Genomic DNA, 27,176 nt, shown 5'->3' on the forward strand with positions numbered 1-27,176 from the left:
TGCAGCAGGCCATAATCACATCACTGCACTCCAGCCTGGGCAACAAAGTGAGACCCTGTCTCAAAAAAAAAAAAAGAGAAAATTGAACCAGCCAATACATGCTCCTTCTCCTCCCTCTGCTCCTCCTGGCATTTCCTCTTCCTCCAGGGGTCTGGAGTCTGAGTCTGCATCCTCCTGAATCCAAAACATCCGGTGGATTCTGGCACCAAGTCCTGTCTCCAGATGCTGAAACTCCCAGTCCTGGGTCCCAGCTGGGAGGTAGAGGCCCTGGATTCCGCTCACGCCTCTTCCTTTTACTTGCCTTGTGACCTTGAGCTTGCTGCCCGGTGTGGCTGGATATCTCTTGTACTATCTGTACAATGAGCACATCTCCATACAATGAGATGATTTCCACGGTTCCCTGTGACTGACTCTATCTTTTTTTTTTAATAGAGATGGGGGAGGGGTCTTGCTATAGTGCCCAGGCTGGTCTGGAACTCCTGGGGCTAAGCAGTCCTCCCGCCTTGGCCTCCCAAAGTGCTGGGATTACAGGCATGAGTCTCTGTGCCGGCCTGTACCTATATTCTAAAAACAGCATGTATTGATTTTGTTTGAATATTTTTTTTTCAAGATGTAGTTTTGCTCTTCTTGCCCAGGCTAGAGTGCCGTGCAATGGGGCGATCTCGGCTCACCACAACCTCCGCCTCCCAGGTTCAAGAAATTCTCCGGGCCGGGCACAGTGGCTCAAGCCTGTAATCCCAGCACTCTGGGAGGCCAAGACGGGCAGATCACGAGGTCAGGAGATCGAGACCATCCTGGCTAACATGGTGAAACCCCATCTCTACTAAAAAATAAAAAATAAAAAAAAATCTAGCTGGGGGAGGTGGCGGGCGCCTGTAGTCCCAGCTACTCGGGAGGCTGAGGCAGGAAAATGGCATAAACCTGGGAGGCGGAGCTTGCAGTGAGCTGAGATCCGGCCACTGCACTCCAGCCTGGGTGACAGAGCGAGACTCCGTCTCAAAAAAAAAAAAAAGAAATTCTCCTGCCTCAGCCTCCCAAGTAGCTGGGATTACAGGCACACACCACCATGCCTGGAGAATTTTGTATTTTTAGTAGAGACAAGGTTTCTCCATGTTGGTCAGGCTGGTCTCCAACTCCCGACCTCAGGTGATCTGCCTGCCACCGCCTCCCAAAGTGCTGATATTACAGGCGTAAGCCACCGTGCCCGGCCAATTTTGTTTGAATTTTACAAATAGTATATGTTTATTGAAAAAAAAATGAAAAATATGAATAACAAAATAACTACCTAGAAATAATATAAAACATAAAAAATTATCTATATAAATATGAAATAATCCCACAACCTGGAAATAATCACAGTAAACACTTGGCTATAATTTTCTTCTAGAATTGTCTCTATGCATGTATACATTGATAAGAATATATATTTGGCCAGGCACGATGGCTCACGCCTATAATCCCAACACTTTGAGAGGCCGAGGCGGGTGGATCACGAGGTCAGGAGTTCCAGACCAGCCTGGCCAAGATGGTGAAACCCCATCTCAACTAAAAATACAAAAATGAGCTGGGCATGGTGGCAGGCACCTGTAATCCCAGCTACTCGGGAGGCTGAGGCAAAGAATTGCTTGAACCTGGGAAGCAGAGGTTGCAGTGAGCCGAGATCGCGCCACTGCACTCCAGCCTGGGCTACAGAGCAAGACTCCATCTCAAAAAAAAAAAGAAAAAAAAAAAAAGAATGTATTTTTACTGAGTGGAACCATACTGTATATTCTGCTTTTCCACTTAACATCATACGGGTAGTGTATTTCCCTGGCTGCAGCATCTGCATGCTGTTTTGTTTTTATTTTTATTTTTTGGTTTGTTTGTTTTTTTGAGACAGGGTCTGACTCGCTTGCCCAGGCTGGAGTGCAGTGGTGCGATCATGGCTTACTACAACCTCCACCTCCCAGGCTCGAGTGATCCTCCCCACTCAGCCTCCTGAGTAGCTGGGACTACGGGCACATGCCACCATGCCCAGCTAATTTTTGTATTTTTAGTAGAGAAGGGGGTTTCACCATGTTGCCCAGGCTGGTCTTGAATTCCTGGGCTCAAGCAATCCGCCTGTCTTGGCCTCCCAAAGTACTGGGATTACAGGCATGAACCACCGCACCCAGCCCATCTGAATGCTGTTGATTTAAATCTTTTCCCAGCACTGATGCATAGCCTGCTCTATGTCGTCCATTGACATTCATGACATTCCTTCTCTCCCACCCCTTTGCCCCCTGCCAGCCTCGGGTTGCACCCGCCACCCACTCCTCTGGAGCCTAATTAGCTGGGAAAAGGGCTCCTGGGTCCCTGTCTGAGGTTTCTTTTTTTTTTTTTTTAGACAGAGTCTTGCTCTATCGCCCAGGCTGGAGTGCAGTGGTGCAGTCTTGGCTCACTGCAAACTCTGCCTCCTGGCTTCAAGCGATTCTACTGCCTCAGCCTCCTGAGTATCTGGGATTACAGGCACGCACCACCAGTCTGGCTAATTTTTGTATTTTAGTAAAGACAGGGTTTCAACCATGTTGGTCAAACAGGTCTTGAACTCCTGACCTTGTGATCCGCTTGCTTTGGCCTCCCAAAGTGCTGGGATTACAGGCGTGAGCCACCGTGCCTGGCCTCTGTCTGAGGTTTCTTCCAAGGAAGGAAGGATTTTTGTTCAGAGGTGGCTGCCCCTGTCTGACATCTGGTCCAGAAGCCCTTACTCTAGAGAGCATTGAGTTGTTTGTTGGGCTTTGGGCATCTGTGAAGAGGCCCTAAAAACTTTCATTGATTCGTTTATTCATTTAACAATTAATCTCTGTAGGGTGTGGTGGCTCAGCCTGTAACCCAGCACTTTGGGAGGCAGGAAGATCCCTTGAGTCCAGGAGTTCGAGACCAGCCTGGGTAACATAGGGAGACCCTTGTCTCTACAAAAAGTAGAATAATTGGCCAGGTGCAGTGGCTTACGCCTGTAATCCCAGCACTTTGGGAGGCCAAGGCGGGCAGATCACCTGAGGTCGGGAGTTCAAGACCAGCCTGATCAACATAGAGAAACCCCGCCTCTACTAAAAATACAAAATTAGCTGGGCATGGTGGCGCATGCCTGTAATCCCAGCTACTGGGGAGGCTGAAGCAGGAGAATCGCTTGAACCCAGGAGGCAGAGGTTGCCATGAGCGGAGATCTCACCATTGCATTCCGGCCTGGGCTAACAAAAGTGAAACTACGTCTCAAAAAAAAAAAAAAAAAAAAAAAAAAGAAGAAAAATTAGCCAGGGATGGTGGCTTAGGCCTGTGATCCCACCTGCTCGGGAGGCTGAGATGGGAGGATCACTTGAGCCCGGGAGGTTGAGGCTGCAGTGAGCGGTGATCATGCCACTGCACTCCAGCCTGGGCAACTGAACGCAACTTTGCCTGAAAAAAATGGAAAAAAACAAAACAACAACAAAAAAACCTCAGAAGCGAGACTTTCCTTGGCTCAGAGGTTTGCCTCCCGGGGACACAAAGGTAGACAAGTGATTGCCTTTTGGGGAGAATGGAGACGGGCTTCCTGCATTTCCAGTGCCTGGGTGGGCCACGTAGGGGTGTCTGTGTCTCTGAACGCATCCCTGCCCACCCTCACCTCTTGGGTTTGGGGAAAGTCTATTGAAATCATGAAAACTGACTTCCTTGGGGCTTGACCTGGGGTTGCTCTAAGTGCGCTACAGGTATCGCCATTAACCCGTGCAAGACCCAATGAACAGACGCTATCATAAGCCCCACTTTTCAGGCGAGCAAACAGGGGCTCACGGTTATCGATGCCATGGAGCGTTGGCCCAGAACCTGGGGTCTAGAAATCGTGGCCTCGCCCTCCTCTCACCGCCCTCTTCCTGGTCGGAGTGAACCCCCCAGAGAAGGGAAGGAGGAGGCAGGGCCTGGCGGAAGTCCCGGGAGCTGCACAGACAGGCGGTGGGAGCTGCCTGGACAGGGAGAGGCCGGGGCTTGAGCACATCTGCAGAAAAACCCTCCCCCCGGGGCAGGCGGCGGGGAGGGCGTGGAGGGGAGGGCGTGGAGGGGCGGGGCGTTGCCGCCCCCGGGGCGGGCCCAGTGCGTGGCAGCGGGACCTGCGGCCCCGTCGCGAAGTTTCCAGCCCTGCGAGCGCCGCCGGGGTCGGCCGATCATCCTCATACCTCGGCCATGCGGCCCCTGCTGCTCCTGGCCCCGCTGGGCTGGCTGCTGCTGGCTGAAGCGAAGGGCGACGCCAAGCCGGAGGGTGAGGGAGCGAAGGCCGGGGGCGGGAGCGCGGATCCGGGCGGGAGGGCTGGTCCCGGGCTGCCTCCCTGGGAACGACCTGAATGGGAGGCCTGGGCTGGAGAGGGAGTCTGGGTTCCGGCTCCTCGTCCACTTACTCCCTGGTGACTTGAACAAATCACTTCCCCTCTTGGGGCTGCGGTTCCTCCTTCGGGAAAGAAAGGGTGACAGCTGAGTTCCATTCAGCACAGAAAGGCTCAAATAATAATAGTTCTCATAATAATAACCGGCAATGGCTATTCTGCGGAGTGCTCACTATGGGCAAGGCATCAGTTAGGCATGATTGCTACCCTGGTAAGTGTTTCCTTCTATTATCCCCGTTTTCCAGCTGGGCAAACTGAGGCTCCAGAGTTCATTCACTTGCCCAAGATCATACAACTTGTGGGCCTTGGAACCAGGATTTACCCCACCCACCCAGGTGTCTGGTTCCAGAGCCAGGAGGCCTCATGACCATGGGAGTGAGGGGTCTTGAGGGGGACAGGGGAGGGATGGGGGTAGAAGGTGTGTCTCACTTTGTGGAGCAGTTTGTGCTTTCACCCATGTCCCCTGTGGTCTGCTGAGCTGCTGCCAGGGTGGTCTTCCTCTCTGCAGTTTATTTTTTTATTTTATTTAATTAATTTATTTATTTTTGAGACGGAGTCTTGCTCTGTCGCCCAGGCTGGAATGCAGTGTGTGATCTCGGCTTACTGCAACCTCTGCCTCCCAGGTAGAGGCGATTTTTTTTTTTTTTTTTTTTTTTTTGAGATGGAGTCGTGCTCTGTCGCCCAGGCTGCAGTGCAGTGGTGCAATCTCAGCTGTTTCCCCTGCCTCAGCCTCCCAAGTAGCTGGGATTACAGGCACACGCCACCATGCCTAGCTAATTTTTGTATTTTTAGTTGAAATGGGGTTTCACCATGCTGGCCAGGCTGATCTTGAACTTCTGACCTCGTGATCCGCCTGCCTTGGCCTCCCAAAGTCTTTGGATTACAGGCGTGAGCCATCACGCCCAGCCGGTTCAAGCAATTCCTGTACCTCAGCCTCCCAGGTAGCTGGGATCACAGACATGTGCCACCACGCCGGCTAATTTTTGTATTTTTAGTAGAGATGGGGTTTCACCATGTTGACCAGGCTGGTCTTGAACTCTTGACCTCAGGTGATCTGCCCACCTTGGTCTCCCGAATTGCTGGGATTACAGGTGTGAGTCACCGCGCCTGGCCCTCTCTGCAGTTTATACTTGAGGAAACTGAGGCCCAGACAGATGAAGTGACTGTCCAGGGTGGTCCAGACGGAGGTGGCTGGTCCGAGGTCAGCTGGGCACCAGTCTAGCACTCCTTCTACTTCCTCAAGGCCGATTGGATTGCAGTGTGTGTCCCACTGTCCTGAGTGGGTGCTTCCCTCCTCCCCAGCCCTCCCTGGCATGGGCCATCTGCAGGGCTGTCCCGAGAAGGGCAGAGACTGCAGACAGTCCCAGCAAAGCCAAGCAGAACTGGCGGTAGCTTCCGTGGCGTTCTCCTCCTTCAGCCTACCCTCTTGGAGAACCTGAAACTGTACCGCTAGAAGGATCCTGGGTTCTGGGACCCTTGGGTCTTTGGGTCAGGGATGGGAACCACCATTTCTTTCTTTTTTTGTTGTTGTTGGGTTTTTTTTTTTGTTTTTTGAGACAGAGTTTCGCTGTGTCCCCCAGGCTAGAGTACAGTGGTGTGACCTCGGCTCACTGCAACCTCTGCCTCCTGGGTTCAAGCAATTGTCGTGTGTCAGCCTCCAGACTAGTTTGGGAATACACGCCTGCACCATCATGCCCAGCTAATTTTTGTATTTTTAGAAGAGACGAGGTTTTACCATGTTGGCCAGGCTGGTTTCAAACTCCTGACCTCAAGTGATCCTCCTGCCTCGGCTTCCCAAAGTGCTGGGATTACAGGCGGAGCCACTGCACTCAGCCAGGAACCACCATTTCTTTCTTTCTTTCTTTTTTTGAGACAGAGTTTCACTCTTGTTGCCCAGGCTAGAGTCCAATGGTGCGATCTTGGCTCACTGCAACCTACGCCTCCCAGGTTCAAGCGATTCTTCTGCCTCAGTCTCCCTAGTGGCTGGTATTACAGGCAGATACCATGACGCTCAGCTAATTTTTGTATCTTTAGTAGAGACGGGGTTTTACCATGTTGGTCAGGCTGGTTTCAAACTCCTGATCTCAGGTGATCCGCTTGCTTCGGCCTCCCAAAGTGCTGGGATTACAGGCGTGAGCCACCGCGCCCGGCCAGGAACTGCCATTTCTTGAGTACCTCCCTTGGGCCAGGTTGTGCCCAAGGCCCCACGTCTCCCAGTGGTAAAGCCGGCGCTGCTTGCTCTCTGTGAGGTTTGGTGTTCTAGCCTGCAAGACCCGGTGATACTACCTCACGCCTGGAGTTCTAACAAGGATTTCAGGGGATGAAGTTGGGGAGAGTTCAGCTCAATGCCTGGCCCATGAAAGGCCCTCGGCAAAGGGCATTTTCTCTCCCGGGCCCAGGGCTGCTGGCTTACAGCAGGGCAGTAAAACAGCTCAGAAAGTCCAGTGACGGAAACGCTGACCACCGGGCCGTGCAAAGGGCTCTCGGCCTGGGTCCCCTCACTGGCCAGGAGCCCTGTTGTGGCCTTGTTTTCTGGGCCTTTGATACCCCTGCTTCTGCTGACATGGGCTGCCTGCATCCCGGACCATCCCAGGAGAGAAACCTTAGCTGCCCACGATGAAGCCCGGGAAGTTGAACTGTAGAGGGACAAGACTGATGACAGGGCGTTAGGCACCCTGATCCCCAGCAAGTGACAGGAGGAGGGCAGAGCAGATCTGAGGAAGCCTTCACGGAGGGTGCTGCTGTGGGCGGAGGACAGGATCAGTGTGCTGCTGACGTAACCCAGGTAGAGCACCTGGTAGGTAGTAAGCACATCTGTGCTCACTGATGCACGAGAGAGCGGATCCCCAGGCCTGGGGCTAATGTCAGGCCAGTCTGAGTTGTGCCTTTGCTTCCCTTCTCCATTTGGATCCTTACCTGTTTTCCTTTTTTTTTTCAATTTTTCATTTTCTTTCCTTCTTTTTTTTTTTTTTTTTTTGAGACAGAGTCTCACTTTGTTGCCCAGGCTAGAGTGCAATGACACGATCTCAGCTCACTGCAGCCTCCGCCTCCAGGGTTCAAGCGATTCTCCTGTCTCAGCCTCCGAAGTAGCTGGGATCACAGGCATGCACCACCATGCCTGTCTAATTTTTGTATTTTTAGTAGAGACGGGTTTTGCAGTGTTGGCCAGGCTGGTCTCAAACTCCTGACCTCAAGCAATCTGCCCACTTCGGCTTCCCAAAGTGCTGGGATTACAGGCGTGAGCCACCACGCCTGGCCAGGATCCCTTTGATGAGTAAGGAATCATCAACCCCATTTTGGAGATGGGAAGACTGAGGCCCTGGAAGGTTAAACATCTGGTCTCTCGTTGCCAGAGCTGGTTGGGGGTGGGGTCGTTGTCTGGAACTCAGATCTACTGTTCATTTCTGCACCTCTGGATGGGAAGGGGGTGCTATTGCCTGGAAATGCTGCCTGGGGGAGCCTGCTCAGCTCCCCCAGACCCAGCTGAGGCGTGACCTTCAGCCAGCTGGACAGGACAGAGTGGATTGCTCATCTTCCCTGCAGGCATTGCCTAAGCAGCCCACTGACTAGTGTATGTGTTTGGTGGGGGGCACCCCAGCAGCCCCCCAGAGAGGCCAGCTCTTCCCTTTCCCTGGCAGGTGGATGGGAGGGTCAGCTACTGAGGTGGATTCAGCCGGAGTAGGGGAGGGGATTTGTTGTGGAGTCTTGGGGAGTGAGGTGGGTGGGGTGCTGTCGGCAGCTTGTCTGTCCCCTCACCCAAAACCCATGGCCTTGGTGCATGGAGAGAAACATGGACTGTTTTCACTTTTAGGGGGCTCCCAGTCGGAGGGGGGTATAGAGCACCTCGCCTCAGTAGACACCCCGTGTCTGAGGGAAGAGATATTGTGCCATCCTGTGGGGGCTTCCAGAACAAGATGGGAGACACAAGGAGGCTTCAGCAAAGCAACATCTTCCATCACAGGGAACTGGGGGAATAAAAGGCAACATCCAAACAGGCAGATGTCCCTAGAGCCGAGGCCAGATGTACCACGGCCCTTCCTCCCGTTTGCAGAAACTTTTAGCAGATCTCCAGCTCCTGCCTTTCCCTGTAGGCCTTGGTTTGGCCACAGTGAGGGAAGGACAGCTGCAGAGATCAGAGGCTCAGCTGGGCGTTCAGGTCACGCTGTTCCCTCCTAGAGAACGGAAGGGTCCCGGGAGTCAGGCAGGCTGCACTGGATGGTGTGGGGGTGGGGCCGGGTCTGGGGAGACCTAAGTGGGCAGCTGGCCCAGGGGAGGCCAAGGTTGGCTCCCAGGTGCTGGGCATCCCTAGTTCCTGCCAGACCCTGTTCCTGGCTTCCGTTCAAGCCTGGGGTGGGGATGAAGGATGGGGGAGGGGGGAGGGCGGAAGGGCTTCATTCATTCCCGCCTCCCCAGAGAGCAGACTGGGTGTGTCATGACTGTGCTTTGACTCAGGCCACACAGTGACCACCCACGCCTTGGGCTGGGACTGCTTGGGGAGGAGGGGGCATCTGCTGGCACAGTCAAACCAGGGGTGCCCAGAGGTCCCATTCTTCCAGGAGCTCATCACATAGGCACGCCCCAACCAAGCACTCACCCTCAGTCCACATATTCTTTTCTTTTTCTTTCTCTTTTTTTTTTTTGAAACGGAGTCTCGCTCACCCAGGCTGGAGTGAAATGGTACCATCTCAGCTCACTGCAACCTCTGCCCCCTGGGTTCAGCAATTCTCCTGCCTTAGCCTCCCGAGTAGCTGGGATTATAGGTGCCCACCACCATGCCCGGCTAATTTTTGTATTTTCAGTAGAGACAGGGTTCCTCCATGTCGGCCAGGCTGTTTTCAAACTCCTGACCTCAGGTGATCCACCCGCCTTGGCCTCCCAAAGTGCTAGGATTACAGGCGTGAGCTACCGCCCACATCATTCTTTTCTTAAATGTTTTTCTAAATTTTATTTTTTTGTACAGACAGGGTCTCACTGTGTTGCCTGGGCTGGTCTTGAACACTCAGGCTCAGGTGATCATACCCACCTTGGCCTCCCAAAGGCTGGGATTATAGGTGTGAGCCACTGCACCTGGCTAATTCCTGTGGCCCAGTGATTATAGCTCACTGCAGCCTTCACCTCCTGGGCTTAAGCAATCCTCCCGCCTTAGCTTCCTGAGTAGCTGGGACTACAGGTGCGTGCCACCACGCCTGGCTTATTTTTTAATTTTTCATAGAGACAGGGTTTCACTTTGTTGCCCAGGTTGGTCTTGAACTCAGGGCCTCAATTAAGCCTTCTGCCTTGGTCTCCCTAAGTGCTGGCATTACAGGCATGAGCCACCCTGCCCTCTGCATCATTCTTGCTCTCAGGAAGGCAGCTCCCCTTTATTCCTGACCCCCAGGGCAGCACCTACCAAGACACAGCTCCCCTTTTTAGGGGAGGCACCCTGTCGCCAGAACCCCCACAACTACCAAGGCAGGCACTGTGCCAAGCACTTTACGGCATCAGCTCATTGAATCCTCATGAAAGTCTCTGGAGGGAGGTACTATCATCTGTATTATTCCCATTTTACAGATGAGGAAACTGAGGCACAGAGAGGCTAAGTTCCCTGCCCAGCAATCTGTCTTTAGCACCCCCGCTATTGTCTCTCATTGATTTCTGCTGATCCTGGATCACGGGTTCATCTGGGGAAGTCATTGCTGGACTTTGGGCAGAAGAAGGTGGGGAGGGCTGAGAGCTCTGGGTGCCAGGCCTTGGCGTTAGCCCAAGGCAGCTGGCTGGACCAGACAGAAAGCAGGTGGGAGGGGCGTTGGTGCTTGAAAATGAATCTTCCACATCCATGCCTTAAGGGTTTCTCTGGCCTGGCCTAACAGTGAGCTGGGAAAAGACCTCACCACGTGACTGGAGTGGAGTGCTCCTGCTGCAGAGGCCAGAGGGAAGGCGGCTGGAAGCCCTGGCTTCTGTCTGCAGCCAGGAGTCTCTGTCATTTTAGGATGTTGGGCTCTTGGACAGGGAAATGAAGACAAGAGGACGGGCATTTAGAATGCCAATTCATTCCCATTTCACCTAAAGGTTCTGTGACTTTGGGCCAGGTATTTAGCCTCTCTGTGCCTCAGTTTCCTCACCTGAAGAAGCAGGGATAAAAATATCACTTTCCTCATGTAGTGTTGACCGTTAAATAAGATAATGAATATAACATGCCACATACAGCACACAGTATCTCACAGGGGTTCAGTGGTGGTGGCTCTTCCTGAAATCACCTTTCTATGTTGCTGCTTTTTTTTTTTTTTTTTTTGAGACGGAGTCTCGCGCTGTCGCCCGGGCTGGAGTGCAGTGGCCGGATCTCAGCTCACTGCAAGCTCCGCCTCCCGGGTTTGCGCCATTCTCCTGCCTCAGCCTCCTGAGTAGCTGGGACTACAGGCGCCCGCCACCTCGCCCAGCTAGTTTTTTGTATTTTTTAGTAGAGACGGGGTTTCACTGTGTTAGCCAAGATGGTCTCGATCTCCTGACCTCACGATCCGCCCGTCTCGGCCTCCCAAAGTGCTGGGATTACAGGCTTGAGCCACTGCGCCCGGCCTGTTTTGTTTTTTTTTTTGAGACAGAGTTTCACTCTGTCTCCTGGGCTGGAGTGCTGTGGCACGATCTTGGCTCACTGCAACCTCTGCCTCCTGGGTTCAAGTGATTCTCCTGCCTTAGCCTCCCAAGTAGCTGGGATTACAGGCACCATGGTATAACTTGCACCATGTAAAATGCACCACTGCCTGGCTAATTTTTATAATTTTAGTAGAGACGGGGTTTTGCCATGTTGGCCAGGTGGGACTTGAATTCCTGACCTCAGGTGATCTGCCCTCCTTGGCCTCCCAAAGTGCTGGGATTACAGGTGTGAGCCACTGTGCCTGGCCTTTTTTTTTTTTTTTTTTTGAGACAGAGCCTCACCCTGTTGCCTAGACTGGAGTACGGTGGCGTGACCCTGGCTCACTGCAACCTCTGCCTCCCTGCAACCTCTGCCTCCTGGGTTCAAGCAATTCTCGTGCCTCAGCCTTACTAGTAGCTGGGATTACAGGCTCTTGCCACCAAGCCTAGCTAATTTTTATAGTTTTGGTAGAGACAGGGTTTCACCATGTTGGCTAGGCTGGTCTCAAATTTCTGATCTCAACTGATCTGCCTGCCTCAGCTTCCCAAAGTGCTGGGATTACAGATGTGAGCCACGGTGTCACGCCTCACATTGCTGCTAGGGCCAGAATGTGTACACTGTGTCTTGGTCAGGCCCAGTCCCAGCCATGGTGAGGGAGAGGGAGAACCAAGGAAATAAAGATGTGGCTCTGGCCTGGCAGAGGGAGAAGGAGCAGGTTTGTACCAATACGTCAACTACTGGGCAAACCAAGACTGCATGTGCAAAGGAGTGACCACATGGGATGAGATGAAGGAGGGCTTCCAGGAAGAGGTAGACTGGAGGCCTCTTTAGGGGAAGGAATGTGTGTTGCCAACAGGTCAAGGGAACGGGGTGCAGGCTGGGTTTACCGAGGCTGTTTTCTTGGGGATGTTAGGACGTCATGCCAGGGTCTCTTGTTGGAGGGATTGTCTTCAGTTCTCTTGTGAACCGCCTCCCAGACAGACCCCTGCATTGCAGCCTAGTGTCAGGGGACCAAGGGGATGGACTGGACCAGTGATTCCCAAATGTGGCTTGATATCAGAAATCACCTGGGAAAGGCAGGAAAAATCCAGACTCCTGGGCCCATCTCAGACCCCTAGCCCCAGGGCCTAGAAGCCTGGATTCCACAACTTCTCTTGTGATGCTGATGTGTGGGCAGGTTTGGGACCCTCTGAACTGGACAATCACGTGGGTTCCTCAACCAGAGAGGCAGGCTCTGCGTGGCCCAAGGAACCCGGGAGTTTTTTTGTTTGTTTTGTTTTTTGTTTTTGTTTTTGAGACAGAGTCTCACTCTGTCGCCCAGGCTGGAGTGTAGTGGCGCGATCTTGGCTCACTGCAACCTCTACCTCCTGGGTTCAAGCAGTTCTCTGCCTCAGCCTCCCGAGTAGCTGGGATTACAGGCTCCCGCCACCACCATGCCCAGCTAAGTTTTGTATTTTTAGTAGAGATAGAGTTTCACCATCTGGGCCAGGCTGGTCTTGAACTCTTGACCTCGTGATCCACCTGCCTCGGCCTCCCAAAGTGCTAGTATTATAGGCGTGAGCCACCGTGCCTGGCTTTTTTTTTTTTTTTTTTTTTTTTTTCTGAGACGGAGTCTCGCTCTGTCGTCCAGGCTGGAGTGTGGTGACATGATCTTGGCTCACTGCAAGCTCCGCCTCCTGGGTTCATGCCATTCTCCTGCCTCAGCCTCCCGAGTGGCTGGGACTATAGGCGCCCGCCATTATGCCCGGCTAATTTTTTTTTTTTTTTTGTATTTTTAGTAGAGATGGGGTTTCACCGTGTTAGCTAGGATGATCTCTATCTCCTGATCTCATGATCCGCCCGCCTCGGCCTCCCAAAGTGCTGGGATTACAGGCGTGAGCCACCGCGCCCGGCCTTTTTTTTTTGAGACAGGATTTTGCTCTTGTCGCCCAGGCCAGAGTGCAATGGCACAGTCTCTGCTCACTGCAGCCTCCGCCTCCTGGGTTCAAACGATTCTCTTGCCTCAGCCTCACGAGTAGTTGGGATTAGAGGCATGTGCCACTACGCCCGGCTAATTTTTATATTCTTAGTAGAGACAAGGTTTCACCAGGTTGACCAGGCTGCTCTCAAACTCCTGACCTCAGGTGATCCGCCTGCCTCAACCTCTCAAAGTGCTGCTATTACAGGCGTGAGCCACTGCGCCCAGCCACGGAACCTGGGGATTGTTAAGGCCCCAGTGTGGGCTCTCAGCAGCACTGTTTCCCTGGAAAACAGGGAAAAGACAGGTTATGCGGAGGAAAGTGGGCATGTGGGAAGGGCACAGCTAGACAGCTCCCTTACATAGATAGAGGGACAGGGCCCTCTCAACAGATGGCCTGGCCACTGTCCCTGGCTGGGCAGTGCATGCATTTAGGTTAAGAGAGGAGACTCCGGGTTCAGGCTTGTGTCCAAGTCCTGGTGCTGCTGCTTCCTAGCTCCCTTGGGCACATTACTCGCCAGTTCTAGCCTTGGTTTCCTAACTGGAAAGTGGGGGGTTAGTATGTATGAAGTGCTTCGAACAGCGTTGGCTGGGCACGGTGGCTCATGCCTGTAATTCCAGCACTTTGGGAGGCTGGGGCAGGCAGATCACCTGAGGTCAGGAGTTCGAGACCAGTCTGGCCAACATAGTGAAACCCCGTGTCTATTAAATATACAAAAATTAGCGGGGTGTGGCAGCGTGCACCTGTAATCCCAGCTACTTGGGAGACTGAGGTAGGAGAATTGCTTGAAGTCGGGAGGCGGAGGTTGCAGTGAGCCAAGATCACACCACTGTACTCCAGCCCAGGGACAGAGCCAGAATCTGTATCAAAAAAAAAAAAAAAAAGTTGGGCACAGTGGCTCATGCCTCTAATCCCAGCACTTTGGGAGGCCGAGGCAGGTTGATCACTTGAGGTCAGGAGGAGTTTGAGACCAGCCTGGCCAACATGGTGAAACCCCATCTCTACTAAAAATACAAAAAATTAACTGGCCATGGTGGCTGGCACCTGTAATCCCAGCTACTTGGGAGGCTGAGGCATGAGAATCGCTTGAACCCAGGAGGTAGAGATTGCAGTGGGCCAAGATCTAGCCACTGCACTCCAGCCTGGGTGACAAAGCGAGACTCTGTCTCAAAGAAAAAAAAAATGTGTCTGGCACACAGAAAATGCTTGATGAAGGTAAGCCATTATGGTTGCTGCTATTGAGAAGCAGGAACTTGAGAAAGGGGCTTTGAGCTATGCCACCCCATCCCCTTCCCCAACCCCTGCTGCTGGAGTTCCAAGAGCCTGTTCCATCAAGAATCCTGAATTGCGCATGCACACACACACACACACACACACACAGAGATACATGCTCACTCACTCACATGCTCTCACGCTGGCTTTTTCCATCCATGAAATGTGACACTCTTCCTGTCCCCAGCAGCCCCATGTTGACAAGAGGGCCTCAGAGCTGGTGGCTCTGGTTCTCTTTTCCTGGGGGGAGACTTCACCGTCCTGGCAGGAGTTGGGTGGAGCCCTTCCCCAAGTGTAAGCAGCACCCCTTGTTTGTGGATCCCAGGTTCAGGTGGTGAGGCCTCTCCTTCCCACACGTGCCTGGTGTATCCACCCCTCCTCCCCCAGGACCCCAGCTGATCCCTGCCAATCTCTTCTGGGCCGCCTGGCGCCCGTCCCCTGCCCTGGGGCCAGATCCTTCCCCGGCTACCCCTGCCCCGGCTACCCCTGCCCCGCCGGCTCTGGCAAGCCAGGCCCCTTTGTTCCTGCAGTCTAGGTTCTTCCTGACTTCCTGAGGTGGTGGGAGGGGAGGGCCTTACCTGCCTGCTGTCAGTCTGGCCACCAGGTGAAAAGTGTAAGCTGCAGACCCTCAGGGAGCTAAAACTCACCCTAAGTGAGCTAAGACAATGATGAGCACCGCGGTGTGGGTCTTGCCTCTGTGGCTCGGAGGCCAGAGAGGAAAGGAGAAATCAGAGAAAGCTTCCTAGAGGTGGAAGGGACGTCATTGTCACTGGCCCTGGGACCTGGAGGAAGGTTAGAGAAAGGAGACATATGCTGGGTGTGGTGGCTCATGCCTGTAATCCCAGCACTTTGGGAGGCCGAGGTGGGCAGATCGGTTGAGGCCAGGAGTTCCAGACCAGCCTGAGCAACATGGCAAAACCTCGTCTCCACTAAAAAATTTAGCTGGGCATGGTGGTGTGCACCTGTAGTCCCTCCTAGCTACTCGGGAGGCTGAGGTGGGAGGATCACCTGAGTGCAGGAAGTTGAGGCTGCAGTGAGCCATGATTGTGCCTCTGCACTCCAGCCTGGGCAACGGGAGTGAAATTGGGTTCCCCTGCCCAAAACAAAAAACAAAAACAAGAAAGAGGACACAGAGGGAGCCATGGTAGGATGGGAGGAACCCAGCAAGGAGAGACCCCCCCAGTTGGAGGAGGGCCCCCATGATGGAGAGGGATGAGTATATCACCCGCCAGATCAGAGGGGGCCTTGAATGCCAGGCCAAGGCATTTGCTTCTCATTAATCAGCATCAGTAATACCTCTTTTTTTTGTTCTTGTTTTTTTAAGACAGAGTCTCACTCTGTCACCCAGGCTGGAGTGCGGTGGTGCGATCTTGGCTTACTGCAACCTCCACCTTCTGGGTTCAAGCAATTCTCCTGTCTCAGCCTCCCGAGTAGCTGGGACTACAGGCACATGCCACCACGCCCAGCTAATTTTTGTATTTTTAGTAGAAATAGGGTTTCACCATGATGGCCAGGCTGTTCTTGAACTCCTGATTTCAGGAGATCCGCCCTCCTCAGCCTCCCAAAGTGCTGGGATTATGGGTGTGAGCCACTGTGCCTGGCCTTCAGTAATACCTCTTCATGTGTGCCGAGTATCCCAATAAGGATTTTACATGCCTGATCTCATTTAATTACTCCAGCAGCCCTGAGAAGTAGGTACTGTTATTATCCCTGCTTTCCAAGGGGGAAACTGAGCCTCAGAAGGGATAGGGACTTGCCCCAGGTCACATGGCTATGAAGGAGCAGAGCTAGGATTCTAACCAGGCAGGCTAGCTCCAGACTCCTCAATTCTCAGAGAACACAGCTTCAAAGTGTGCTCTGGGAGGGGCTTCCCCAGGGCTCCCTGAGATGCTCTCTGGGGAGTTATTTCCAGAAGGTTCTGTTGCAGAGGCAGGCCACACTGCAGAGCATGAGAGAGGTTCCTTGTTAAAAATGGAGGAATGACTGCCCTGGCCAAAGGTCGGGAGTGGAGCAGTGGATTTCAAGTGAGTTTCCACTCTGGGCTGACTCATTGGTTGTAACAGCCTCAAGCATGGTGTTGGGAGAATCTAGAACCATGTGATACTCAGCAGGAAAGACTGGGATAGATTAGCAATGTCTGTCCTGGGTTAGGCATGGAGAGCAGGGACCTGTGAGCCATGTATTTGCTGTCCCTGGGCTAATGTGTATCATTGGCCAGAGAGATCTTCCTGGTGGTCAACATTCAGAGTAAATTCTTCCTTCCATGCCCTCTAAAGCCAGAAACTCAGTCCTGTAATTCAGGGTGTAGACACCTCTCCTGTCTACAGCACATGCTTCATGACACGTTGGTCAGTGTATTTGTCTGTTTCATGTTGCTGTAAAGAAGTACCCATGGCTGGGTAATTTCTCAAGAAAAGAGGTTTATTTGGCTCACAGTTCTGTAGGCTGTACAAGCATACCACCAGCATCTGTTCTGCTTCCAGTGAGGCCTCAGAAAGCTTTGATTCATGGCAGGCATGTCATATGGTGAGAGCTGGAGCAAGAGAGAGGAAGAAGTACAAGGCTCTTTTAAACAACCAGCTCTCCGCTGGGCACAGTGGCTCATGCCTGTAATCCCAGCACTTTGAGATCCCGAGGCATGTAGATCATTTGAGGTCAGGAGTTTGAGACCAGCCTGGCCCAACATGGTGAAACCCCGCCTCTATTAAAAATACAAAAATTAGCTGGGTATGGTGGCGAGTGCCTGTAGTCCCAGCTACTCAGGAGGCAGAGGTTGTAGTGAGTTGAGATCGTGGCACTGAAACAAACAAACAAAACAAACAAACAAACAAAAAAAACAGCTCTTTTGGCCAGGACGGTAACTCTTGCCTGTAATCCCAGCACTTTGGGAGGCCTAAGCAGATCACCAGAGGTCAGTGGTTCAAGACCAGCCTGGCCAACGTGGTGAAGCACCATCTCTACTAAAAATACAAAAATTAGCCAGGTGTGGTGGCACCTGCCTGTAGTCCCAGCTACTTGGGAGGCTGAGGCAGGAGAATAGCTTGAACCCAGGAGGTGGAGGTTGCAGTGAGACAAGATCATGCCACTGCACTCCAGCCTGGGTGACAGAGTGAGACTGTCTCAAAAAAATAAAAACCAACCACCTCTCACATGAACTCAGAGCAAGAACTCGCTCATTACCAAGGAGATAGCACCAAGCCATTCATGAGGGATCTGCCCCTGTGACCCAAACACCTCCCACTGGGCCTCACCTTCAACACTGGGGATCACATTTTAACGTGCAATTTGAAGGGGACAAATATCCAACTATATCAGTCAGTTACTGGGTGGAGGGAGCCCTGGAGGAGACTCAGGAAACCTGGGTTATTTCCTGCTCTATCATTCCTTCCTCCCTGGGCCCTGTTCTGTAATGGGCCCAAGAAGACACTTTCTGAAAGAATTTGACAGGTCGCTGGGAACAAAGACTTCCCTGTCACCTCCCTCATCCATTCCCATTCACCATACCCTCCCCTGTCTGCAGACAACCTTTTAGTCCTCACGGTGGCCACTAAGGAGACCGAGGGATTCCGTCGCTTCAAGCGCTCAGCTCAGTTCTTCAACTACAAGATCCAGGTAAGGGGTTTCCTGGGCGAGGCAGAGACAGTGAGGGGTAGGCAGGAGGATCTAGGAGTTAGTGCCGTTTCCAAACTACCACAGCTCTTGAGATAGACGTGGGGCCACAGGGGAGGCTTCTGGAAGCCTGAAGGATGAAAATGAGTCGGGAATGGGAAGACACAGCAGAGGACACAGCATGAGTCTACGGGGTGAGGGAGAGGTGGAGAGTTGGCTAGAGAAATGCTCAGATGTTAGTGTGCAGGAGTCTCACCTGAGGGTAGTTTAGGGGACAGGGCCTCGGGATCAGCATTTCCACAAGTTCCTCCAGGTAATTTGGGGATGGGCGTGCTCTAGACATCTTCCCTGTATTATAAACACTGCTCTAAAGAAACAGGAGTGGTCCGGCGCTGGGGCTCACACCTGTATTCCCAGCACTTTGGGAGGCCGATGATCCACTTTGGATCATCACCTGAGGTCAGGAGTTTGAGACCAGCCTGGCCAACCATGGCGAAACCCCGTCTCTACTAAAAATACCAAAAAAATTAGCTGGGCATGATGGCACACACCTGTAATCCCAGCTGCTCGGGAGGCTGAGGCAGGAGAATCACTTGAACCTGGGAGGTGGAGGTTGCAGTGAGCCGAGATGGTGTCACTGCACTCCAGCCTGGGCAACAGAGTGAAACTGTCACACACAAAAAAAAAAAAGGAAAAAGAAACATGAGCTAATGCCCAGTCGACCACTGGCATGGGCTTGGTGTCCTCTGTGTACAGTCCATGGGGCTGAGCCCTGCAGGGAGACGAGTATCCTGAGTGCTTCCTTATGTCAGGCACAAGGTTGGGCACTGGCAACAGGGTGGACAATACAGAGCATGTCATTGCCTACACAGAGCTTGCAATCTACTGGCATTAAGTCAGCAAGCAAGTGTATTAGCTCACATGAATGAGGGTTGCAGGAGAGGGTTGCTTCAGGCATGACTGGATCCAGGGATTCAAGCAGCAAAGTGAGGGCCTTGTCTTTCCATCTCTAGGCCCTGTTTGTTTTCATTGTGGTGGCAAGATGACCACCAGCCACAGATTCATGTGCCCCAGTTTCTCAACTTCAGCAGAAGGAGACAGCCTTTCCTTTTTGTGAAAGGTCTGTGGACTTTTCTGTTTTTAATAGAACACTCCCAGGAAAGATGCTGATAGGCCATGCTGGGGTCACATGCTCAAATCTCGGTGTGGGAGGGGTAGGAAGGGTGGGACATTCTGATTGGACAGGCATGGTCACATGACCACCAGGAGACAGGTAAGCCTCATACAGGTGGAGCATGGTTTCCTTACAGGGGAGGGTCAGAGTTGCTGGACCCACAGAAGCAAAAAAAATATTTCTTTCTTTCTCTCTTTTTTTGAGACAGTCTTGCTCTGTCTCCCAGGCTGAAGTGCAATGGCGCGGTTTCTGCTCACTGGAACCCCCACCTCCCGGGTTCAAGCAATTCTCCTGCCTCAGCCTCCCAAGTAGCTAGAATTAGAGGCGTGTGCCACCACACCTGGCTAATTTTTGTGTTTTTAGTAGAGACAGGGTTTCACCATGTTGGCCAGTCTGGTCTTGAATTCCTGACTTCAGTTGATCCACACGTCTTGGCCTCCCAAACTGCTGGGATTGCCGGCATGAGCCACCCTGCCCGGCCCTGTAAAAATATTTCTTTACCAAAAGTCAATGTTAAGGTGTGTTTCGCTCCAGGCGCTCGGCCTAGGGGAGGACTGGAATGTGGAGAAGGGGACGTCGGCCGGTGGAGGGCAGAAGGTCCGGCTGCTGAAGAAAGCTCTGGAGAAGCACGCAGACAAGGAGGATCTGGTCATTCTCTTCACAGACAGGTAGGTGGGTCAGGGCTTCCTGGCCCAAGCCCCTCAGAGGAAGACAGAATATTCTAAAATGAGCCCCTCCCAGAACATCGGGGAAGAAGGGGGACCACTCTAGCTACGATTGCTTAGTTTTAGGGTGTCCATTCCCGGTCTTAGTGAAGCCCATTCCCAAGCTTGGTGAAAAGATAAAGAGGAGGTGGCCCATGAGTGTGATGGGCCCACTTTAAGTAAGAGAAGAATGGCATGCTATGGGGACCGTCTCTCTGCCCAGGGTTGGGGTGGGAACATGGCAGGCAGGGCTGCAGACAGAGACAGGTCCGTTTCCCAGATGGTGGCCCAGGCTGGCATGGGCAGAGGGCCATTTGTGGAGCACTTGATCCCTGGTCCCTCCTGTCTGTGCCCTCACTGGGCCCCTGCTCACCCCTGCCCTGCTCCGTCTTCTTGCTGCTCTGGCCACAGCTACGACGTGCTGTTTGCATCGGGGCCCCGGGAGCTCCTGAAGAAGTTCCGCCAGGCCAGGAGCCAGGTGGTCTTCTCTGCTGAGGAGCTCATCTACCCAGACCGCAGGCTGGAGGCCAAGTATCCGGTGGTCTCCGATGGCAAGAGGTTCCTGGGCTCTGGAGGTGAGAGGCCTGGGTGCAGGGTGCTTGGCCCAGCAGAGGAGTCGATCCCCTGCCTTTCTAAGGACCCCCCTTGTTTGACATGCAATGTGGGTGTCTCACGGGTCTCCAGTGCAGAATGTCCTGAATAGAGCTCCTGACTTTTCAATCCCAAATGTGTTCCCCTGCAGTTCTCCTCATCTCATTCAATAGACGCGCAGCCCCACGGACAGAACCCAGGAGTCGCTCCTGACTCCTCCCTTGCCCTCCTCCAATGCCAGTCTACTGTCCAGTGCCAGTCACCTGTCTGCTACTTTTTAAATTTTGAGATGGCATCTCAATCTGTTGTCCAGGCTGGAGTGCAGTGGTGCAATCTCGGCTCACTGCAACCTCCGCCTCTTGGGCTCAAGCAATCCTCCTGCCTCAGCCATCCGAGTAGCTGGGATTACAGGCATGCACCACTATGCCCAGCTAATTTTTGTATATTTAGTAGAGATGGGGTTTTGCCATGTTGGCCAGGCGGGTCTTGAACTCCTGGCCTTAAGTGATCTACATGCCTCGTCCTCCCAAAGTGCTGGGATTACAGGCGTGAGTCACCACACCTGGCCACCTGCCTCCTACTTCCTAAAGATCTCTGGAATCTGCTCTCTCCGGCCCACAGTTCACTGCTGCTATTCTCACTGGGCTCCTGGCCCTCGGTAGGAGCCTCCTTACTGCTCTGCCAATCCCTACCTTCATGCCCTTCCAGGCCATTCTCCATCCAGCAGCCAGAGGGGTCTTTAAACGATGCAAATCCAAGGCCAGGCATGGTGACTCACACCTGTAATCTCAGCGATTTGGGAGGCCGTGGTGGGCGGATCATGAGGTCAGGAGATTGAGACCATCCTGGCTAACATGGTGAAACCCTATCTCTACTAAAAATACAAAAAACTAGCCGGGCATGGTGGCGGGCGCCTGTAGTCCCAGCTACTCGGGAGGCTGAGACAGGAGAATGGCGTAAACCCGGGAGGTGGAGCTTGCAGTGAGCCGAGATCGTGCCACTGCACTCCAGCCTGGGCCACACGGTGAGACGCCGTCTCAAAAAAAAAAATACAAAAAATTAGCCAGGCGTGGTGGCGGGCGCCTGTAGTCCCAGCTACTCGGGAGGCTGAGGCAGGAGAATGGCGTGAACCTGGGAGGCGGAGCTTACAGTGAGCCAAGATCATGCCACTGTACTCCAGCCTGGGCAACAGAGCGAGACTCCGTCTTATAAATAAATAAATAAGATGTAAATTCACACACATCACTTAATGACTTTCCACTGCATGGAGAATAAAATCCACAGGCCTCTTTTCAACCTCAGATGGGGATCTGCCATCTGCCCTGAACAGACACTTTTTTCCACTGGTCCAGAGTAAGCACAGTCCAGATGGCCTTGCCCTGGCGCAGGCCCAGGAGTAGGGGTGTCCCATTACTCTTGTGGTTGCCTGTCACCAGTCTGTACTGTAGCTAGGAGCCCATGTGGGCTTTCCCACTATGCCGGGTCTCAGCCCCCAAGGCGCTGTGTGAGCTTGGCCCAGCCTTGCCCTTCTCTGGGCCAAGTTTCCCAGGTAACTGTAAGAAGGGGCACCAGGCCTGTATCCTCCCAGCCCTGCTCTCCGGGGGATCCTCGCCCAATCCGTTTCTTCACCACCTATGTGGTGCCCAGCACTGAACAGTACAGGTTAGTGGGCACCATTATTCTTGGGGTCAGTAGGAACTCACTAACAAGTGGCATTCACTGGCAGGCCCATTTCCAACGTGCAGCCCCACCTCCTGTCAATTCAGGACTTCTGAGAGGTGGCAGGGTTTGTGAGCATATGAGTGGAGGTGGATGAGAGGGAAGGGTGGGAGGAGGCCCCTGGGTTACAGGCTGGAAGCTAAGGGTCTGTCTTGGTATCCCCACCCACCAACCTTCAGGCTTCATCGGTTATGCCCCCAACCTCAGCAAACTGGTGGCCGAGTGGGAGGGCCAGGACAGCGACAGCGACCAGCTGTTTTACACCAAGATCTTCTTGGACCCAGAGAAGAGGGTAAGAGGCAGGGGGTGGGCCAAAGGAGAGGGAACTGGGGATCCACTGGCCAGGCTGCATGGGAACAGCTCCTCTCAGGCCTGAACCTCCGGGTTGGTGTCTTAGAGGCAGCATTGTTCAGTGGTTCAGAATAAGGACTTCAGGGCCAAGGTGCCTGGGTTCTAATCCCAGCTCACCGTTTACTAGTTGTGTGACATCGGGCAGCTTCTCTGTGCCTTGTTTTTTCCGTTATAAAATGCAATAATGGGCCAGAGGCGGTGGCTCACACCTGTAATCCCAGCACTTTTGGAGGCCAAGGTGGGTGGATCACCTGAGGTCAGGAGTTTGAGACCAGCCTGGCTAACATAATGAAACCCTGTCTCTACTAAAAATACAAAAATTAGCCGGGTGTGGTGGCGGGTGCCTGTAATCCCAGCTACTCAGGAGGCTGAGGCAGAAGAACTGCTTGAACCTGGGAGGTGGAGGTTGCAGTGAGCCGAGATCGTGCCATTGCACTCCAGCCTGGAAAACAAGAGAAAGACTCTGTCTCAAAAAAAATTAATTAATTAAAAAAATAAAAAAATTAAAATTAAAATAATGCAATAATGATAGTACTTTCTCACAGAGATGTTGTCAGGATTAAACTGATTAATATATGTAGAATATTTTATTTATTTATTTGAGATAGGGTCTCACTGTCACCCAGGCTGATGTGCAGTGGCAGAAACATAGCTCACTGCAGCCTCAGCCTCCCGGACTCAAGCGATCCTCCCACCTCAGCCTCCTGAGTAGCTGGGACTATAGGCATGCGCCCCCTTAAAATTTTTTTATAGAGATGAAATTTCGCTGTGTTACCCAGGCTGATCTCAAACTCCTAGGTTCAAGTGATCCTTCTGCCTCAGCCTCCCAAAGTGCTGGAATGACAGGTGTGAGTCACTGCACCCGACCCATGTGTAGAATATTTGGAGTAGTGGCCAGGCGCAGTGGCTTATGCCTGTCGTCCCAGCACTTTGGGAGGCCGAGGCGGGTGGATCACCTGAGGTCAGGAGTTCGAGACCAGCCTGCCCAACATTGCAAAACCCCATCTCTACTAAAAATACAACAACAACAAAAATTAGGCATGGTGGTGCACACCTGTAGTCCCAGCTACTCGGGAGGCTGAGGCAGGAGAATTGCTCGAACCCGGGAGGCAGAGGTTGCAGTGAGCCAAGGTCATGCCACTGCATTCCAGCCTGGTTGACAAGAGGGAAACTCTGTCTCAAAAAACAGAATATTTGGAGTAGCTATGTGCTTGGCAGGCGCTGGTTACTCTTACGGCCGTCGTTGTTGTAGGTGAGCCGGCTGCATTCTTAGATTCCTTCCAGTTCAGAGTCCCTGGTTTTCTGTGAATGGAGCCACTAGACTGTAGACCCCAGGAGCTTGGCTGCTGGCCTTCTCTGGGCACCCAACTGCCCTGATGTGATATGGCAGAGTAGGTGTGGGGAGAAAGGGCCGAGGCTGGGGGACAGATTCCCCCGACTGGGTGAGACTGTGAGGGGAATTCCCCCCACTGGGTGAGACCCCCCAGGGCCTGTCCCTGCTGCAGCCTGGTACCCTCTTTCGTGCAGGAACAGATCAATATCACCCTGGACCACCGCTGCCGTATCTTCCAGAACCTGGATGGAGCTTTGGGTGAGCAGCCCCCATGGGGAGGGGTGGATCCTGAGAGGGGTGATAGGAAGGATTCCTGGCAGAGCCTGAGCCCAAGGAGGAGAACTGGGCTGCTTCTTTCTGGCCATTGTGCTGGGAGGTCACTGGGTTCATCCCTAGGTCCCCAGGGACCACTTGGATGTCCCGGCACAGAGCCGTGTCTCTCTTGGGGGCCTGGGACAGGTGAGCATTCAGTCTGGGAGGAGTTGGGGGATGTGCACAGCAGGTGCTGGACCCCCTGCCCTGCATACGAGGTCCTTGCAGGTGGGCGCTCCTTCCCTGCTTTCCCGGCCCTCCCACCTTCCAGGTGAAGCAGTCCTAGGCTGGGGGCAGGAACTCAGCTGGTGGCATAGGCAGCTTGGGAAGCAAAAGGCTACTTGACCCTTGATGCCACAAACATCCCTGGGCCTGGCCTCGTGTCTGTGGCTGGTGATGACATTGCTTTGCCGTAGGTCTTCCTGAGTGATCTCAAGCAAGTCACACCTCCTCCCCACAGGGGACTCAGTTTTCTTATCTTTCCAAAAGGGAAGTGAACCAAATCCACTCATTGCTGACTTTCTGGCTAAATGGCCCTTTTGAGAATCTGATGAAAGCTACGGCTCTGCTCCCAGAAACATGCAGAAACAGTGTGCCCTTTGCCTGTGGTTTCTGGGGGTTAAGAAGCACTAAGTTCAGATCCAGGCAGGTCAGCAGCTATCTGTTTTCCTTTTTTTTTTTTTGTCTTAAGATGGAGTCTTGCGCTGTCGTCCAGGCTGGAATGCAGTGGCGAATTCTCAGCTCACTGCAACCTCTGCCTCCCAGCCTCCCAGGTTCAAGCAATTCTCCTGCCTCAGCCTCTCAAGTAGCTGGGATTACAGGCGCACGCCACCAAGCCCGACTAATTTTTGTATTTTTTTAGTAGAGACGGGGTTTCACCATGTTGGCCAGGCTGGTCTCGAACTGCTGACCTCAGGTGATCTGCCTGCCTCGGCTTCCCAAAGTGCTGAGATTACAGGCGTGAGCCATCGTGCCTATTTTAATTTTTAAAATAGAGACAGGGTGTCGCTATGTTGCGCAGGCTTGTCTCAAACTCCTGGGCTCAAGTGATCCTCCCACTTCGCCTCCCAAAGTACTGGAATTACAGGTGTGAGCCAGCGTGCCCAGCTGAAATACCCATTTTCCTATGTGTAGACTAATAGGATCAAACATGGGTATTGGGGGCTGGGCACAGTGGCTCATGCCTGTAATCCCAGCACTTTGGGAGGCCAAGGCGGGTGGATCACCAGAGATCAGGAGTTCGAGACCGGCCTGACCAACATGGCAAAACCCTGTCTCTACTAAAAATACAAAAATTTGCTGGGCATGGTGGCATGTGCCTGTAATCCCAGCTACTCGGGAGGCTGAGGCAGGAAAATCACTTGAACCTGGGAGGTGGAGGTTGCAGTGAGCCAAGATCATGCCACTACACTCCAGGCTGGGCAATAGAATGAGACTCTGTCTCAAAAAAAAAAAAAAAAAAAAAAAAAAATGGGCCGGGTGTGGTGGCTCACGCCTGTAATCCCAGCACTTTGGGAGGCCGAGGCGGGCGGATCACAAGGTCGGGAGATCAAGACCATCCTGGCTAACATAGTGAAACTCCGTCTCTACTAAAAATGCAAAAATTAGCTGGGCATGGTGGCGGGTGCCTGTAACCTGTAATCCCAGCTACTCGGGAGGCTGAGGCAGGAGAGCCACTTGAACTTGGGAGGTGGAGGTTGCAGTGAGCCGAGATTGTGCCACTGCGCACTCCAGCCTGGGTGAGAGCGAGACTCTGTCTCAAAACACACACACACACACCCACCCACCATGGGTATTGGGGCCCTGCTAAAGGGGCTTCCTCCACTGGGACAAGATCTGTCCTGATCATGCCCAGGCCTCCCCTTTGTGTGGCTCTGGCATTTTCTCAGTGCTCCTCTGCCTACTCAGAGAAGGCGCCTCCCAGACCCTTTCTCTTGGGGCTTTTCTGAGGTGCCTGGAGCTGGGATGTTCCACATCTTTGTTCTTCTCCCAGTCCCTGCTTCTGGCTGTAAGTAACCACAACAAGTACAGGGGTTGCCATGGATTCTGTGCTCATCATGGGCCAGGCTTGGTGCCCCACGCTTACCCAACACAAATCCTCCCCCTCACCCTATGAAGAAGGGATTATTCCTGAAACTGAGGCATAGAGAGAAGTGACTTGCCCAAGGACATCATCTACCCACTGCAGAGCTGGGATTTGAGCCCACTGGTTGGACCCTGAGCCTGACTTCTGGGTCTGATGCTGGGTGGGGCTGTGCTTTCTGACCCCCAGATGAGGTCGTGCTCAAGTTTGAAATGGGCCATGTGAGAGCGAGGAACCTGGCCTATGACACCCTCCCAGTCCTGATCCATGGCAACGGGCCAACCAAGGTAGGGGGGGCCCCAGCCCCTGGGGAGTGTGCGAGGGGGGCCAGAGCCCCAATTTCTTTCTCACCGTGACCCCACAGTATCCCCCTGGGGCCAGGAACACCTACCTGGGGGCCTGCTATGAACTCACTACTTCTGTCCTCACATCTGAGCTCAGCGTGGTGCCTTCTTTTCCTGCTGTGTTGGTCAGTGGTACTCCGTCTATTCTTGCTGGGCACAGGACACATAGGAGGCTGCTGTCCCCATCCAGGCCTAGGCTGGGCTACCAGAGCCATCTGTACTCTGTCACCCCAGGGCAGAGTCATTTACCCACTCAGTGAACCTTTATTTCGCGTTTGCACTAGACCCAGGAATCTGCATTTTACAAGCTCTCAGGAGAAGCACTGGAGTGCCAAGCCCTTCCCCCGCCCTCTCTCAGAGTGGCTTGGTGATCTCCTGGGGATGGAGCATTATCTCCAAGACCGTCTTAGGGAGCGGGAGAAGGCTGGATTCTGCTGACCCACCAGGGGCCCAGGGAGATGTGAGTCAGGGCTGTGGCGGGTAGGGCTGACCGGCTTCTCTGTGACCCCACGTTTCCCCAACAGCTGCAGCTGAACTACCTGGGCAACTACATCCCGCGCTTCTGGACGTTCGAGACGGGCTGCACCGTGTGTGACGAAGGCCTGCGCAGCCTCAAGGGCATTGGGGTGAGGCTGCGCCCAGGCCTGTGCCTGAGGGACACGGGGGGCTCAGTCTCCTGAGATGTCGAGATGGGTGATTCTGGAATAGACTCCATTGTCTTTGGTGGAAAGTGAAGAGGTCAT

At 53.2% G+C, this 27,176-nt stretch overlaps 1 protein-coding gene across 1 annotated transcript in view; it reads left to right on the top strand.

The window, feature by feature from the left end:
* Positions 1–3,746: 3,746 nt before the first annotated feature.
* PLOD1 (procollagen-lysine,2-oxoglutarate 5-dioxygenase 1) overlaps positions 3,747–27,176 on the top strand; it is a 41,354-nt gene continuing 17,924 nt past the window's right edge. Inside the window, exons 1-8 of the mRNA XM_021936033.2 lie at positions 3,747–4,252; positions 17,734–17,825; positions 19,531–19,664; positions 20,112–20,275; positions 22,190–22,302; positions 23,889–23,952; positions 26,279–26,376; positions 26,958–27,059. Coding sequence (XP_021791725.2) covers positions 4,177–4,252; positions 17,734–17,825; positions 19,531–19,664; positions 20,112–20,275; positions 22,190–22,302; positions 23,889–23,952; positions 26,279–26,376; positions 26,958–27,059 — 843 coding nt within the window. The 5' untranslated portion in view covers positions 3,747–4,176. The remainder of the gene's footprint in view (positions 4,253–17,733; positions 17,826–19,530; positions 19,665–20,111; positions 20,276–22,189; positions 22,303–23,888; positions 23,953–26,278; positions 26,377–26,957; positions 27,060–27,176) is intronic.

Source organism: Papio anubis, chromosome 1 (genome assembly GCF_008728515.1).
Source record: "Papio anubis isolate 15944 chromosome 1, Panubis1.0, whole genome shotgun sequence".
NCBI lineage: Eukaryota > Metazoa > Chordata > Mammalia > Primates > Cercopithecidae > Papio > Papio anubis.